General features: G+C 40.1%; 1 protein-coding gene across 4 annotated transcripts in view; it reads left to right on the forward strand.

Annotated features, from left to right (window-relative positions):
• The first annotated feature begins 724 nt into the window (after positions 1-724).
• The window catches only part of LOC138617786 (myelin basic protein-like), a 46663-nt gene continuing 32381 nt past the window's right edge, over positions 725-15006 (forward strand). Inside the window, exons 1-3 of one of the 4 annotated variants that reach the window (XM_069693057.1) lie at positions 730-1022; positions 11188-11283; positions 14145-14201. In XM_069693057.1, the coding sequence (XP_069549158.1) occupies positions 14157-14201 (45 nt within the window). In that variant the 5' untranslated portion in view covers positions 730-1022; positions 11188-11283; positions 14145-14156. Of the gene's footprint in view, positions 1023-11187; positions 11284-14144; positions 14202-15006 lie in introns of all 4 variants that reach the window. The other 3 variants (XM_069693058.1, XM_069693056.1, XM_069693059.1) reach the window with 3 other exon arrangements.

The following is a 15006-nucleotide window of genomic DNA, read 5'->3' on the forward strand; positions in this document are numbered from 1 at the left end:
TTTAATTGGTTCTACCTCAAGGGGTATTATTTTTTTGTATGAATCTTTCAGGTGATTAAGTGATCTGTCAAATATGTTTAATGGATTTAGATTTAGGGGAAGGATAAATATCAAGTGAGAATGAGAAATGAGATTTACATTTTTTTTAAGGGGTGTCATTTTCATCTTTTCAAATTAATGGGGAATCAAGGCATCTGTGGCTTCATGAGTGATACCTTCAATTAAAAGGATGTTTTGCCTTCCTTCAGGGGTACATTGAGGTCTAATGGTAGGCTATATAAAGGATTCTTGTGATGCAGCACCAGTAGGCATTCAATAAAGCTCCAGAAATGTGGACTTCCCACTTATTTAAAGGAAGCTTGTGAACATCTTGAGGTATGATAGTTTATATGTAGAAGGAGAAGTGTATTCTGGGAATGAGAGCATGATCGACTTCATTTTAAGGGGGGGGGGGGGGTGTAGTAGGATCGATTGAAGAGTGTCCCTTCCTGATTAACCTGTTGACGCCTTTGAGCAAGGCACGGCTGCCCGGTATTGCGCAACCGCTGCTGCTGCTGCGTGACTCGTCAGTGAGCTAATCCTTCTGCTGTTGTCAGTGTCAGGTCCTGTTTGAAATCGCAACAACACTACGTTTCTTCCACCCTCCCTGCAGTGGCACCACGAGCCACTAATCATGCACAGACGTGCACCAACGTGCTCTTTAAGCGTACATTTCTTGGCGCACTGAAAGCTGCATTCCGCCCCACCCCTTACAAACAACAGCATCACCACTGTACCTAAATCAGGAAGCACCGACACGTTGTTGTTTTTTTTGTGTGTGTTTGTTTTGTTTCTTTCTAACGGACACACTTTGGGTGATTACGGCAACGACGCACCATAAAGGGGGAGAAGGCGTCGTTGTCGTTGTCGTCGATGCTGCTGACGACCACCGTCGACCACCTCTCGGAAGAAGACTGACAGTTGGGTACGTCCAGTCCGAGGCTCAGCTGTGGATGCATTTGACACAGACTAACCGCAGAAGGGTATGTGTGCACGGTCGGAACTGGTTTAATTCACTTACAAAAAAAAAACAAAAAAATGTAAAGAAAGGCAGCGGAAAGACATTTAAACACACACGTTACGTTACTGTCGCTTTATTTTATTTGATTTGATTTCCCCCCCTCCCTCCACCGCCGCAGGTTTACGTGGTGTAATTATAGTAAACATGTTATCCACGTCGACTTGTTTACAGTGCGTGACACCCGTTTGGAAACGTGCCGAGGAAAAGTATGCTCTGAATGTGACTTCCGTTATCGTTCGAGTCTTCCTTAACTTGCAAAACGGAGTAATTGTTTGTTTTTAAAACATCGCTGTCACCGCGTTTGTCATGTGCTTTGCAGTGTCTTTCCCCCCCACCACCACCACCACCATGCAGCACTACTACAACCACCACCTGCCTCCCGTCGCGCTCCAATCACAGTTAACAAATTGAGCATTTTAACGCCTCTTGACTTACTGGCAATATAACTCACTGTTTTAAGTGAGAGTATTGCTTTCTTCTTCATCATTAAAGGGTTATCTACGATTCGGCTGGTGTACACGTCGTCAAGCAGCACTTAAACCCAATGAAATTCTTTTTTTTTTTTTTAAACAATACTTTAACACTTTGCGACCGGAAACCTCAGTTTGTTCTTGGTAGCAGTGGGGCTTGCCAACATGGAAAGCAGCCATTCATTTTAAAATATATTAAATATTAGAATTGATAGGTGGATAATATATAGGCCGAATTTATCAGTAGGCTAAATAGACTCTTTTAATGTTTAAGTTGTGGATGCATGGACACGTGCACCAACGTTTGTCACGTTTGAATTGATAGACATTTTAAATTGAGTATTGCAACCATACTTTAGGGCTCTGCTAAACTTAACAGTACCCCCAATGTTTTTGGTTGTATTGCGTTTGAACAAATTGTTCTAAAGTTAGAGAAGTGTTGTTGAAAATGCTTTCCTAAAGGTAGCGTTGTTGTCTCGTGGGTTCAGGTTTTACGATGATGCAGTTTGGTTTTGACCACAGGACAGAAAGGCCTGCAGGCTTTCAGGACGCTGAGACATACAGTGGCCAGCCTGGAGGAAATGAAGTATTACATCACTGCATCCTAAGCGATGACTTGTCTGCAGCAAGCTCCACTTGTTACCCAACTTTACATAAAAACACTGAAGGCCTGTCAAGAGAAGCCATACAGACTCCGTAGGCCTAAATGAAGAAAACAGCTGCTCACCACTACACTGTGAAGAGAGCATCAGCTCAAGATCCAATCATAAGCTCACAGCTATATCTCTATATATTCTTTTTTTTTTTTACACTTTGTTAGTTTGATATAAAAAAGGGAGATTGGGGCTCAAAGCTGTTATGACATGCTCACTTACTGCAATGCACATGCTATAAATAAAGCACTCACACACGAGTGGATGCTTATGTCTGAACTGCACTGATTTATTAAAGCCTGCCGTCCTGAAAGTTCTCTAACCAGGAAACACGGTGCAAGACAACCTCTGGCTTTGTTTGATGCGAATCACATGCAAGTTTAATCTTCACCTTTTTCAATGTTTGTTCAAGATGATGAAAAACTCAGGTATCATGCTGTTTGTTGCACCATGAAACTTTATATTACGCCAGCACTGTGGCAGCGCTGTGAGATAACATGACTGAAGTACTGTTTCATTTTCTGAGACAGATAGAAACTGCTGATGGATGATTTTGTGGCATTTCAAGCATGATTAACTATACAGACAATGTTTGTATTGACATTGTGACATGCCACCATCTGCAGGTTAACCTTCACATAGTTTAAAACCTTTGTTTGCTTGCGACTACCTGAGCTGGAAAGCCCACAGGAACGCATTCCTTCACATTTACACACCAGAGGAGAAAATGCCAAGAGGGTTGCTCACACTTGTCAGGTGTCTTGCTCGGCATTCCTTTGCCTTTATGGGTACGCTGCACCTCCACCATCGAGCTGTACGTGTAGTTTTTCTGTCAGTTATGTGAAAAGTTTGGTCCTCTGTCAGCCTTTTCTGTCCTAATTCTGTTTGCTGAGTTTATACATCCACATGCATCTGTGTCTTACAGGTGATACACTGAGGTTAGTCAACTTCCGTGCTCGCACCCTCGCATACTTCCTGTTGTTTTTTCACTTCCCCTCCTGTCTGCGCCTGTTCTTGGCAGACAGGTCGAGTCACATTACCTGCTGTGTGAACACCACCTGCGTGGCAATGCAATAGTTGTGTTAGTTTTGCCCGAGGCGTGGTGCCGTGAGTCAGCTCGCGACGTTACACCGACATATCTCGTCGTGATGTCGCAGCCTGCAAACCGTCCGCTCCTCATAGAGATCACAGTAGATAGTAGAGTTATATATTTTGCCTCCAGATCTGACTCCAGATGTTTCAGCTTGAATTATTATATAGCAAACCCCCAAGTGGCTGTGCATCTCCGATGAGGAGTGTGGAGCTTACGTTGCACGCCGCAGGCTACATCTGGATACCCCTGGGAGTAACAGGAGGTGCCTGTGTGTAACAAAGCAAAATAAATATATGCTTGATTTAACAGAGCACTAGTTATACACAGAATTGGACCCCTGGGAGTATTGTTTATTTTTGTATTATTCCCTTAGAGCCATATACTCTTTCAAGAAAGTCCCACAGCTGTTTTCTCAGAAATATATTTACAGCAGTCACACCCATCCTGCTACATGTGTGCAAGAATAAGACAGAAAATGTCACAGCCAAAGAAATGACCGCTCATCTGAAAAAGTCAGCCAACTCTGGGACCAACAAGTTCATGTTGAGAGAGCAAAAAGCTGAGAAAGCAGCAACTTTGGTGTTTTAGACAGGCAGCAGGAAGCCACGGGCAAACTCCTCTCTGTGTTGGAGCTGCTGTAGTTCAGCCAGACGGTCACGGCACACTGGTCACCAAGCTCACAAAACTCTGGCTTGTCCTTCACGAACAACTGTCCTCACTTGTTCACACTGTTGAGCTCAGACTAAACCGGTGTTCATATCTAGGAGGAGTGGTGACGGTCATAAACGACACGAAAATGTAAAAAAAAAAAAAAAAAAAAGTGAATATTTTACGTCAAAGCTCTTCACACCCGCAAAGATGTGAATTTGCGCCAGTTGTTAAAAAGAAAGTCAACTAGATTCACAACAGCTCATTCTTCAGAAAAATGAAGGATTCCAAATGGCAAAAATATGTTTTTAAATAGGCACGAGTGATATTAAGAGATACCGCTGTAGGTGGAAAACTTCAATACTGTTGTAAACATGCGCTCCTCTTTCTTTTAAACTGACACAGAGATGCTTCACCATTTTATCATGCCATATCAAAATGTTATCATGCCATATCAAAATGTTATCATGCCATATCAAAATGTTATCATGCCATATCAAAATGTTACGATACCCCAAATCTAAGATGACACCTAGTCTCACATCATGGTACGCTAAAATATTGACACATGGCCCAGCCCAACATACACTATGACCGTTTTCCTAAAATTGTATGTTTAAAAAAAACCAACCTACAATATGTTGCCTTACTTACAGGAGCATTCTAACGTTCGTCTTAATGTTTTCACATAAAAGCTCTTCAAGCTTCCTCTGCTGTATGGATTCTAAACTACAGTATGACTGGAGAATTTCTATTCAGGGAAGTGCGTTTCATCAATATTAAGGGAATTGATCTTTTGTCAAGTTCTCATACACTCGATCTCAAATAGAATCATTTTCACATCCATTCGAGCAGCAATTCAGTGTTGCATGTTGGGACAGGCTCCAGCTGCTGTCGTTTTACCACTTTTCCACTCCAACCCCCAGATTTCTATATCTGGTGCTATTTCTTTTTTTTGCGCGAGTTCAGGAGCAGTGATGTTATTCCTCTCTCGTAGCTGGTTGCTTATTCAGTGATTAGCACTACGAGGCAGCCGTCGAAGACGTGAAGCAAGAAAAGGAGAGAGAAAAGAATAGTGAGGAGCCTCAACCCGACCGGGCTGGCTGTCGGGTTTCCTCTTCACTTACCACTGTGCAAGCAGATGCTCTCCCTCAGGGAAAGATGTTGACCTTTGACCTCAAACCTCTTGTCACGAGTGGAGTACTTTTACTGCCAGATAGGCAGAGCGTACCTATGGATCTCCCGTCTCATCGCTCCCTCCGCTTCCCTTCACCCGCAGACCCGCATGAACACGTATGTGCACGTGCCCCCGTGTTCGTTACGTAATTGCACCATGGTAGACTCCGCCGCGAGAGTCGGTCACTGAGGGCGGCTGCAGGGTTAAAAGAAGCTCTTGTCTCGTGTGCACAAGAGCGAACTTTAAGCGAAACAAAGGAGCCGAGCAACGGCAGACGGACACACGGGCGTCCCACACAGAGAAATGGTTTTGTCAGCGTGTTGTGCGTCGATGTGCCACGCAGGCTTTTTTTAAAAATCAAATCAAATACGCATGTCGCGGTGAGAGAAACTAGATGAGTACATCGCTGGTATAGGCCTCGCGTGATCCTGAACCATGTTGGTCTGTGAGGACGTGGCTCAACAGAGACGGTGGATGTGCCTTTTGTGCGCACTGCTCCACAGAAGAGTATTATCTCGTTTGTTGAGTGGTTCGGTGGCGAGAGTGAGCCGAGCCAGCGAGATATAACATGGACACAAAACGGACATGTTACTTAAAATACGCACTGATAGCTGCAGCACAGAGGGATCAAGTAGTTTGCTGTACCAGTTTAACTCATAATGTGCATTTCTCATTGGTTTCCTATCGTTTTGATTACAGTTTTATTTAAAAATGTATTATTAATGACCTTTTTTTTTTTTTCAGCACATCTTTGACAAGACCAGTGTAAGCAAGCTGTTTATGTTATTTGACATCACTGAACTGAACTCCATTGAACTGAACTGAATGAACCCAAAGCCTCTTGTTCGCTTGTTGAAATTATTACAAGGAACTTAATGCTAATACCATAACTCATGTCAATACGGTAGCTGATTAGCTTAGTTCAGCTTAGTGGAAAAAGCTAGGCTGTCTCTCTCCAATGTTCAAGCAATCTTCCTTCTCAAAGTAACTAATTATAACATTATAGTTTGGTTGTTTGTTGTGTGCACAACACAGCTGTAGAGGTGGCACTGTTGCATGTGCTGATAAGATGGCAGGCAGGCAGAACTCGACATCATTTTGTATTATGTTTTTTTCTGTATCAGGTAAACGGGTGCAATAAACATTTATTTTGGAAGAGATATAATCGTGATCCGAAATCTAAACAAGAAAACCGTGATTGTCATTTTGTCCAGAATCGTGCTTCCTTGTCTTAAATGTCGTGTTATAACCACTGGTTGAAAATGTTTTATCTTGTCAGGAAAAGTCTACTTTTTTTAATTTAGTCAGTATGAAAAATAATAATGTAAAATGTTGCCCTGAGCAGCAAATTAATTTCCTTTGGGAATGCTGAGTCAGGAACCCAACGCAATGCCATCTATGTGGAATTGATCCAAAGTCTATTCGTAATCCAAAAGTGAAGTGATTTACCTCGTTACAACACAGCGCCATAGTGCAGCTCAGTATGTATAAACTCAATTGACATTTGTGTGTACCTTGGATTTTCTATTTTGTTAAATAGATATTGTGACTTACATTTTTGTTGCTTGTGGCATAATACAGACGCGATCAGGGAGAAATTTCTTACATATTCATGAGAATCTGGTTCACCACTTAAGTCAGTGGAAGCTTGCTGAAACACCAAAAAAGGTTTTCAGAAGAAACTGCTACGTACAGACGTAGCAGTTTCTTGCATGATCTTGGACAGTCTTTGGTTAATAATGACCCAAATTTTGGAGAAACTCAAATTTATTTTACAATATCTTCATGCACTGTTAAAAACTTTAAATAAACAACAAAAAGTGCAACTATGGCTAAAAATACATTATAATAAAAAGGCAGACCTATCTTGAATTACAGGCACAAAATGCTTTTCAAATAAGTTTAAAGTGGCGATGCTCATGCAGTTTCAAAAACATCAAATTGAGCTGCGTGAAATATTTATTTGAATTAAATATAAACACAGACTTTAGTTGAACTAAATAAAAAGGGAGATTTATCTAATTTTAGGCATGATGACATTTGCAGCAAATGGATCCTGCAAGTGAGCTGTGTCATAGGAAATGTCAAATAAATGGTTGGCAGAAATTCTGTAGAAATAAAAGGGACTTTTTTACCTAAACGACCCAATACAAATGGCCTATGCCCCATTAATGGGTCGCAATCCACCAGTTGAGAACCACTAATTTAGAAAGAAGCTTTTCAGTCTAGGAGACCACACAGCCTATATACGACCTTTAGAATAGCAACAGTAAATCTTTGGGATGATGGCCAGAACAGGATGTATAAATCTATACTAATATGATGCAACTTTGACTGTCCACAGTTTTTCTTGCTTTCATCTGCTGTGTTCAGCACCTCAGGGACCTCTGTATTTGTAGATGCACTGACCTAAAACCCTCTTAAATCCCCTGGTCACAATAGCAAAACAAAATCTCACCAAGATTGAAGTTCATGCTCCCAAAACATTTTTTTTTTTTTTTTTTTTTTACCCTTTGTGGGAAAATTGAGTAAGAATATTTTGATATACAGACATTCTTTTGGCGGGAGGGGGGGATACACCACATTGTTTACTTGGCTCCCCACATTCATATTTTCTGAGTCATGGTCCTATAAAAATCAGTTTTATGGTGACTAACCCTTTGTTTGAGGAAGTCCCAGTCAAACAGAACAATCTCAGTGGTGTGAAATCCTCTTGCCCAGAATCTTTTTGGAATTTGTTCAGAGTTGTCTGTCCCAAATGAAAGAGCATACATACTCATTACAAGTTGTTGAAGCAGGCCTCAATGTGGAGGGTCTTATTGTTTCCATACCTGACTGTTCCTATGAGAGTTTTATTGCTTTGCTTGTTGTAGAGTAATTCATTCTCCCTTTTGGCAGAATTCTAAAAAGCTCATCACACTCAGGGAGACTTATGTTGCAGGAAGGTAATATCCCTTTCACAGTGAAATGAATAGCTCTGTATTTTTAACCAATAGAGAGGAGAATTGTCTTTTTATTGGTTGATAAAACATTTCCCAGGCAGTAGAAAATATTGTCATTAGAGCATCTCCATCTATACTGGAGTCTGTCCGCTGTCAAATATCTCTCTTTTTATGCAAAATGTAAAAGAACTGGTTATCATCTCTGAAACAGAGAATCTCTTTTTGATGATCTCTCATTCAAGTGTGAAAGCTGATACCAGCAATAGTCATGAAGAACAGAAAATAAAGCTGAGATAATTCAGTATGTGCTGCAAATAGAAGACATATGGTAGAATTTGTTTTTAAAACGTCAACATGCAGTCTTTTTTTTTCTAAAGACTAATTGGACCCATTCCTTTTCAGCCATGTAAAAACATTAGCGGCTTATGAGGATAATGATTCCAAATAGCCTCAGGTAAATGGACAGCTCAGACGGATGTAATTGCTGAGTGGTGATGGATTCTTCCAGGTGCTGGCCGGATTGTAACCATCCGACCATAAGAGCTTTTTCCATCTCCATGATTTATAAAAAATTATGAGATGCGCTGAGGCACACCTTGCAGTTAACAGAAAACGTATATCGTGTTCAACTGAAAAGGAGCGATCGAAGTTGGCTTAACCTCGCACGTTGTGATTTATTTTTAGATTAGAGGATATGTGAGGAAAAACAAAAGTCAAGCCAACAAGTGAGATTTTCTTTTTCTTGTCAAAAAGTACTGCAGCCTTGTATTACACCCTCTCTGCCCCCCCACACCTCCTCTCTCTCTCTCTCTCTCTCTCTCTCGCTTTCTCACTCTATTATGCAACGGTCTTTTCTTGCAAGTCCTTGCAGGATCTCAGCTCGGATTGTGTAACGTTCGAGAGGGAAAAACGGGCTGTAAGGCCTCACATTAAGACACACAGAATCCTGGCGACGTCTTACCACAATAAGCAAACATTTGGAGTCCTCTGTGGAATTTCTTGCACTCAACTGAATGCACCGCCACCGGCAGTGTAACTGTCCTTTTTATTTATTCAGTGAGGTTTTTCAGCTTATTTTTGTAGCTCCTTGTTGGTGTTTTCTGGGATTTGTTTGGCTCAACCACAAGCAGATATGATTCAACACACTCAATGTATTTATATATAAGTAAGTGGAGAAATTTTAAGCCCTTGGAAAGTTTTTTTTTTTCAAAATTGTAATTGATTTCTAGAAGCCACTAGCTTTAAAATGGAAACAGCTGACTGTCTTGTATGTGTTATGCCACGTCTAGGGACAAAGGACCGGCTACCCCAAGTCCCAAGCAGCCACATGAATAAATAGGTGAAGATTTCCCAATGAGAATATATTTACAAAAAAAGAGTATGTGGAGAAAATGTAAGATTAACCTTAGGGTGAGAAAAGGTCAAAACAACAAACACTTTTATCTGTATGAAAATAAATTCAGTAATCTAAACCAAGATCAATAAATAAAACACAAAGTCTTACCTTTTGTAATTTACCAAAACAGGAGAAAATGTTGTAAAAGGAAATAGCACCTCACTTAACAATAAGTCTTTGAGGCAACAGTTACAGGTGAAATGTAAGTGCGGTTGCAAGCTGCAGGAAGGGATTCCTCTTTAACCGTAGCCCTTTTTGGTTCTTGGATGTTGCTCCTACCAATCACATCCCCGCACATTTGCATACACAATTGCACATTAACACATTCGCACCTGACTCGCTGCGACTCCAGATATCACAAACAAGGGAGGAAGTGACACATGGTTACATGACAAAAATGATAGTCATACAACCAGTCATAAAAGTAGGTCAGGTGGAGAGTTTGCAGACAGGCGTGATGAAGTAGAAGTACACTATCAAAAGCAACTTCCATGTGGAAAACTAGACAGAAATGATTTTGGTTCCTGTTTTTGATTGTTCTGGTTAGAGGAGTTGTAAGCATTGTTCTGTCTAACCTCCTATCTGTTTTTGGAGTTAGTGCTTCCCTCTGTTCCTTCCATCCTCCCCCATGTCACCCGAACATCACCACACACACCAACTTGAGCTAATGTCAGCTACTGAGCTAACAACATGCTTCACTGCTATCGCCATGCAGCGAACCAAGCTGAAGTTCACCGCAAGTGACGAGTGTCGAGGCAGTCGTGTTAGCTGTCGGGGTGAAAAACACAACCACACCTAGTATGTGAAGAAATATGTACACAGCAACTGCAGAATAAACTAAGGTTCACTTGGCCAGAAATAAACAGAAAGGCCAGCCGCGCATTGCTTTTCTTTCTTCAGCCAACTTAATTCGTTCAGCGTATTTCCTTGTTAAACCTTTCCTGGGACCGCAAGAGTCGATCACTTCCCCTTTTCTGCCAAGGTCGGTGCACATTAAAATTCTGCTGCCTACCCCAAAGCATGCAGACAGAACTGATCTCGCTCCTGACTGGACAACGTGGGGACGGGGTACCAGAGCATTCTCTCTTTACTGCAAAGCGGAGGGACCATTTAACATTCATTGTATCCCCCAAAAATATTGCTTCCTGCAATTTAAAGTGCAGCTAACATTGTCTGGGATATACATGTGACTGTGAGATGATTCGTTAAATTCAGAAAAGTTTTCCAACCACCACACAGTTCCTCTTCTTTATTCAGATAATATGCCGACAGGCTCAAAAAAGGCTTTCGCTTTTTTTTTTTGGTTGATTTGCTATTTGACAGATTTCTAGGAGTCTGGTTGTTTAAGCTGCTTAATAACTTTTTGGAGCAAAAAGTTTTTGAGCTCAAACTTGCAAAAATCAATGCTGCACTAATCAATATTTTGTAGTATCAGAGTACCAAATTGCGATGTGTAATATGAGACGCTCCTCCTAGTGATGAACCAATGGGGAATATTAGACTTTGCAGTGCCCCTCAGTTCTACAGTGTTTAGGATCTTTTGGCTCATTGTTTTGGTTTTACAGCCCAAAGACTGTTCAATTTAATTTGACATTCATTATTTAATGTAAATGCAATTTTCTTCTGTCATCAAATTGCTGGATTCAATTTAGCTGCGGTATTTGTTTTTAACCATACTGCTGTTATTTCAAATCTTGATATTTGCCAGCTGACTGTATTTTAATCACACTTTTTTCCTCCCTAATAAGCTGAAGCAAGCTGCCTGAAGCTGCTGCTCGTAGCAAACAGCGCTGCTCTGTGCTCCTCATTCAGAGGACAATGGATGTAATAACACCTCTCAATAGGTAATCTTTGTTCACTGCAGGCACACTGGAGGCTCATATTTGATTAACCTGACTTGACTGTTGCGTGAGGCAAATGAGGTTTCTCATGTGTATGTGTGTGTGAACATTAATATGCTGTACTGGTATGATTTCCTTATTGTTTATTCAGATTGTTTTAAGGCTTTATACATATTCTGTTAAACCACTTGGACTGAGTAAGAATTGTGAGAGGTTCAGTGAATTTAAAATGTAATCAAGCTGACATACTCTGCATTCTTGAATTAATTTAGATTGCTTTTTAACATTGCTGGTTTCTTGCCTGTGAATCCAGTCATGACACCGGAAGCCTATTCCAACACCAGTCTGGACTATCAATAGACCATCAGTAAACCGCATTACCAAACACCTTTTTAGAATAAACTGCAGCATAGCATCAACATTTTTCACAGCACATAATATCACTTTATGAAATAAAGAGAAGCAGAAGAAAGAAAGAAAAGAAATAGTTCAGATGTCAAAGACGATAAAAGCCTTTTCTGGTGGTGCAAAAACTCCTAAAAGCCAGACATGTGTGCTGCGATTATTTGAAAGCAAATTAGAAAGGCATTTGAGATAAAAAAAAATTTTAAAAAAAATAAATACATTTAAAAAAAAAATAATAATAATAATAATAAAAAGTGGTGGTTGCGGGCTGAGATTTAGATTTAATGCAAAATTCAAACTTTCAGTTTTCTTTTCATTTTTCACATCTTTCAAGTATATAAATTAGTGACAGTTTCATTGGGTCTTCATTTCTTGTATTTATGACTTAAGCAATTGTTGGTTGATTTTACAACTTATGTGTGTGAGATTTGAGTTTCACAGACATTTCTCACTTCCTCTAACTGGAGAGAACTGAGCCTTCCTTACTCTACTCTTCTTCCGTTCTCAAGGAGTTTACTTTCAGGATGTGTTGGTACCCCTCAGAGACATACCAGTGCACCCATTTGCTGGAGCTACTCCGTTTGCTATCTGCATTTTGCAGCTGTTGTGTATATTGTATATTATGTTGTGACATAGGAAATACTAATATCAGTCTTACTTTTTAGTGCTGCATGATTAACTAAGCTATTACAATTGATTTTTATAATCATTTATAATCAATTAAGCAGCATTTTACGTGATAAATAAACCCTACTTTGCTCTGACCACAACACCTTTAATCAGTCGGCAGAGCAGCAGATAAAATGTGAGGATGAGACTAATTTGTGGCAGCCCGCAGCACATTAACAAGTTGTGTATCCTCACCTGCAGAGAACTGTATCAGCATCAAAGATGGCACGAATAACACAGCTACTAATCAACAGCAGGCTGGGTGTAGCACCAAAGAGATAATCAAACCGTCAGCACAAAGGACTACAACACATAGTTGTAGGGGTGTGAGCGAAGACACAGCCGTTTGGTTGGGTTCAGACCACAGATTATCTACAAAATTGGACTTTGTCTCTGGGTTTGAAAAGTGAAGCCAATGTGGAAGTGCCTTTTAAGTGTCCACTTGTCTCACAAAAAACATAAACTTTTGTCGATACGGTGTACTTCACTAAATTTACTGTTTCTCATCAATAATTCCATAATTATTTAGAAATTAGGCTTCAAAGAGAGGTATGTTTGAGGACCTGCCTGGTTTGATTGACAGGTCTGGGATCAGTCAGGTTTCTGGTATAAGTGGGCGGGCATAGTGTCCTCGGGTTCTCAGTCAGATCTACTCCTCGCTCCTCCCCAGCTTGTCCAAATATGGTCACTGCTGTCTCCAAAACACCAAGGGTGCCACAGCCACAATACCAGACTCCAGGCTTCAAAGCACAGTGTCTTTAAAAAAGTATCAATTTGGCTTCAAAATATGTATTTACCTCACTGAACCCTTAGAGACGGGGTAAAAACATTTTAGACAGCAGAGAAATGTATGTTTTTAAATTGAACCATCTTGACAGATTAACAGCATAAGTGCATACTTGTTCCTATTGCATCAATAGAGTTCCAACAGCGGTCATGTTGTGCTTGTTTTCCTGTATTTTGTCAGTTCTAAATTAAAAAGGTGAAAAAGTGACACCCCACACCAACTGCCCCCCTTTGATTTTACAGCACTAGATGTCTCTTTTATATTTTAAGAGGCATCTTGTGCTGTATATTAATACTTTACGAACAACTTACTTACATTATTCATATTAATAGACTGCACATCAACTGCCTGTCCCAAATACACACAGGTAGAAATGAGATGAAAAAGAGGCCATTTGTACAGCAATACAAGCCCAAAAGACTGCAATTTGAACAGCTTTGGTTGATAAGGGAAAGTCTTTGCATAGATACATACAGTGTTCACACAGATCGATTGTAATATTGTTTCCTGAAGAGATCAGAATCAGCAGTCGGATGTATCAGTAATGTATTGAAATAATCCTAAAATCACATCTCGCATTGATTATTTTGCTTCCCACACCCTCAGTCCACAATGTTTAAAGCAGCCTCAGTCCGATGGGCAGCATTCACCCCACCCAAAGACACCCCACAAACCTCCGTTTTAACAACCATGTAAGAATGTAAGAAAACATGACGAGTAAAAATGTATTCATGTCAGCCAACTAGCTTCATTATGCACACATTGTTTTTAATCGATATAAAAAGTTTAGACTAAATTCAATACACAATATTAAATCATTCATCAGGCATTAAAACTTTCCAAATAACCAGGCAACATCCCAGAGTTTTCATCGTTGTGTTTGATGCTACAGTTTCACACCTCTGACTCATCTTGCTCAGATGAGGAAGAGTATGCAACCTTCACCTAACATGCTGTTCACAGTCTTCTCCCAGTTTAAACTCATTCTCTGTGTTTTTTACAGTCTTTCAACAGCATGGGACAGCATCTAGGAAAGAGAGAGTCACCCACAGACGGCAAGGTAAGAGTCCTCTCTGTACCTTTAAATGCTTTCATGTCCTTTTGTTTTTGCATGATGAAGTGAATAATAACATCCTGGGACATGCATATTTGTGTGAGCATTCTAATGGTTGTGATCTGGGAATGAAGCATATGTTTGAGCTTTTTTTTTTTTTAACCTTATCAATGTGAGCGCCGGCTTTTATCAGCAGGACTTTGGACTCCGTTGCAGATAAGCTGTCAGGCTCCTCCACTCATGCTGATTTATTACCATCCCTGAGATTTCACTGAGACTGATCACTAATTTATAGTTTGCGTGTTATGAGTCTCTTTTGAAAAAAGAGTGTAACACCCAGTTTAAAAAGGGTTTCTCTTTAAAGTCTATGCACGGGATGTTTTTTTTTTTTTTTTTTACATTAACAAGTGATTTGTTTCATTTCTGAGCCACACACATGTTTATGGTTACAACTGCTAGCCACAGGCAACGCTTTATAGTCATCTTATACATGTGTTGGGAAGCGGTAATCTATGAACAATGCACCGACTCATTATTTTATTTGAGCATTTTTCCTGTGAGGAGGAGAGGAGAGGTCAGGTGGAAATGATGCTACAAATTTTGGATATCTGGTTTTATTTATTCTTTTTTTTTTTTTTACCATATATTATTTGAACATTAGTTCCACAGTACTGAAATTAGGTCCATGTGCAGCATCATTTGTATTCCTTATCGCTAAAAGTGTTAAAAAACAACAACACGAATCCACTTATAAATTATTTTCTTTTGCACGACACTCTAAATGGAGTCTAAATGGAACATCCAGCACAAA

Source organism: Brachyistius frenatus, unplaced genomic scaffold (assembly GCF_029030835.1).
Source record: "Brachyistius frenatus isolate BFR_SWC_R1_liver_20210118 unplaced genomic scaffold, ASM2903083v1 Contig_14, whole genome shotgun sequence".
NCBI classification, from domain to species: domain Eukaryota; kingdom Metazoa; phylum Chordata; class Actinopteri; family Embiotocidae; genus Brachyistius; species Brachyistius frenatus.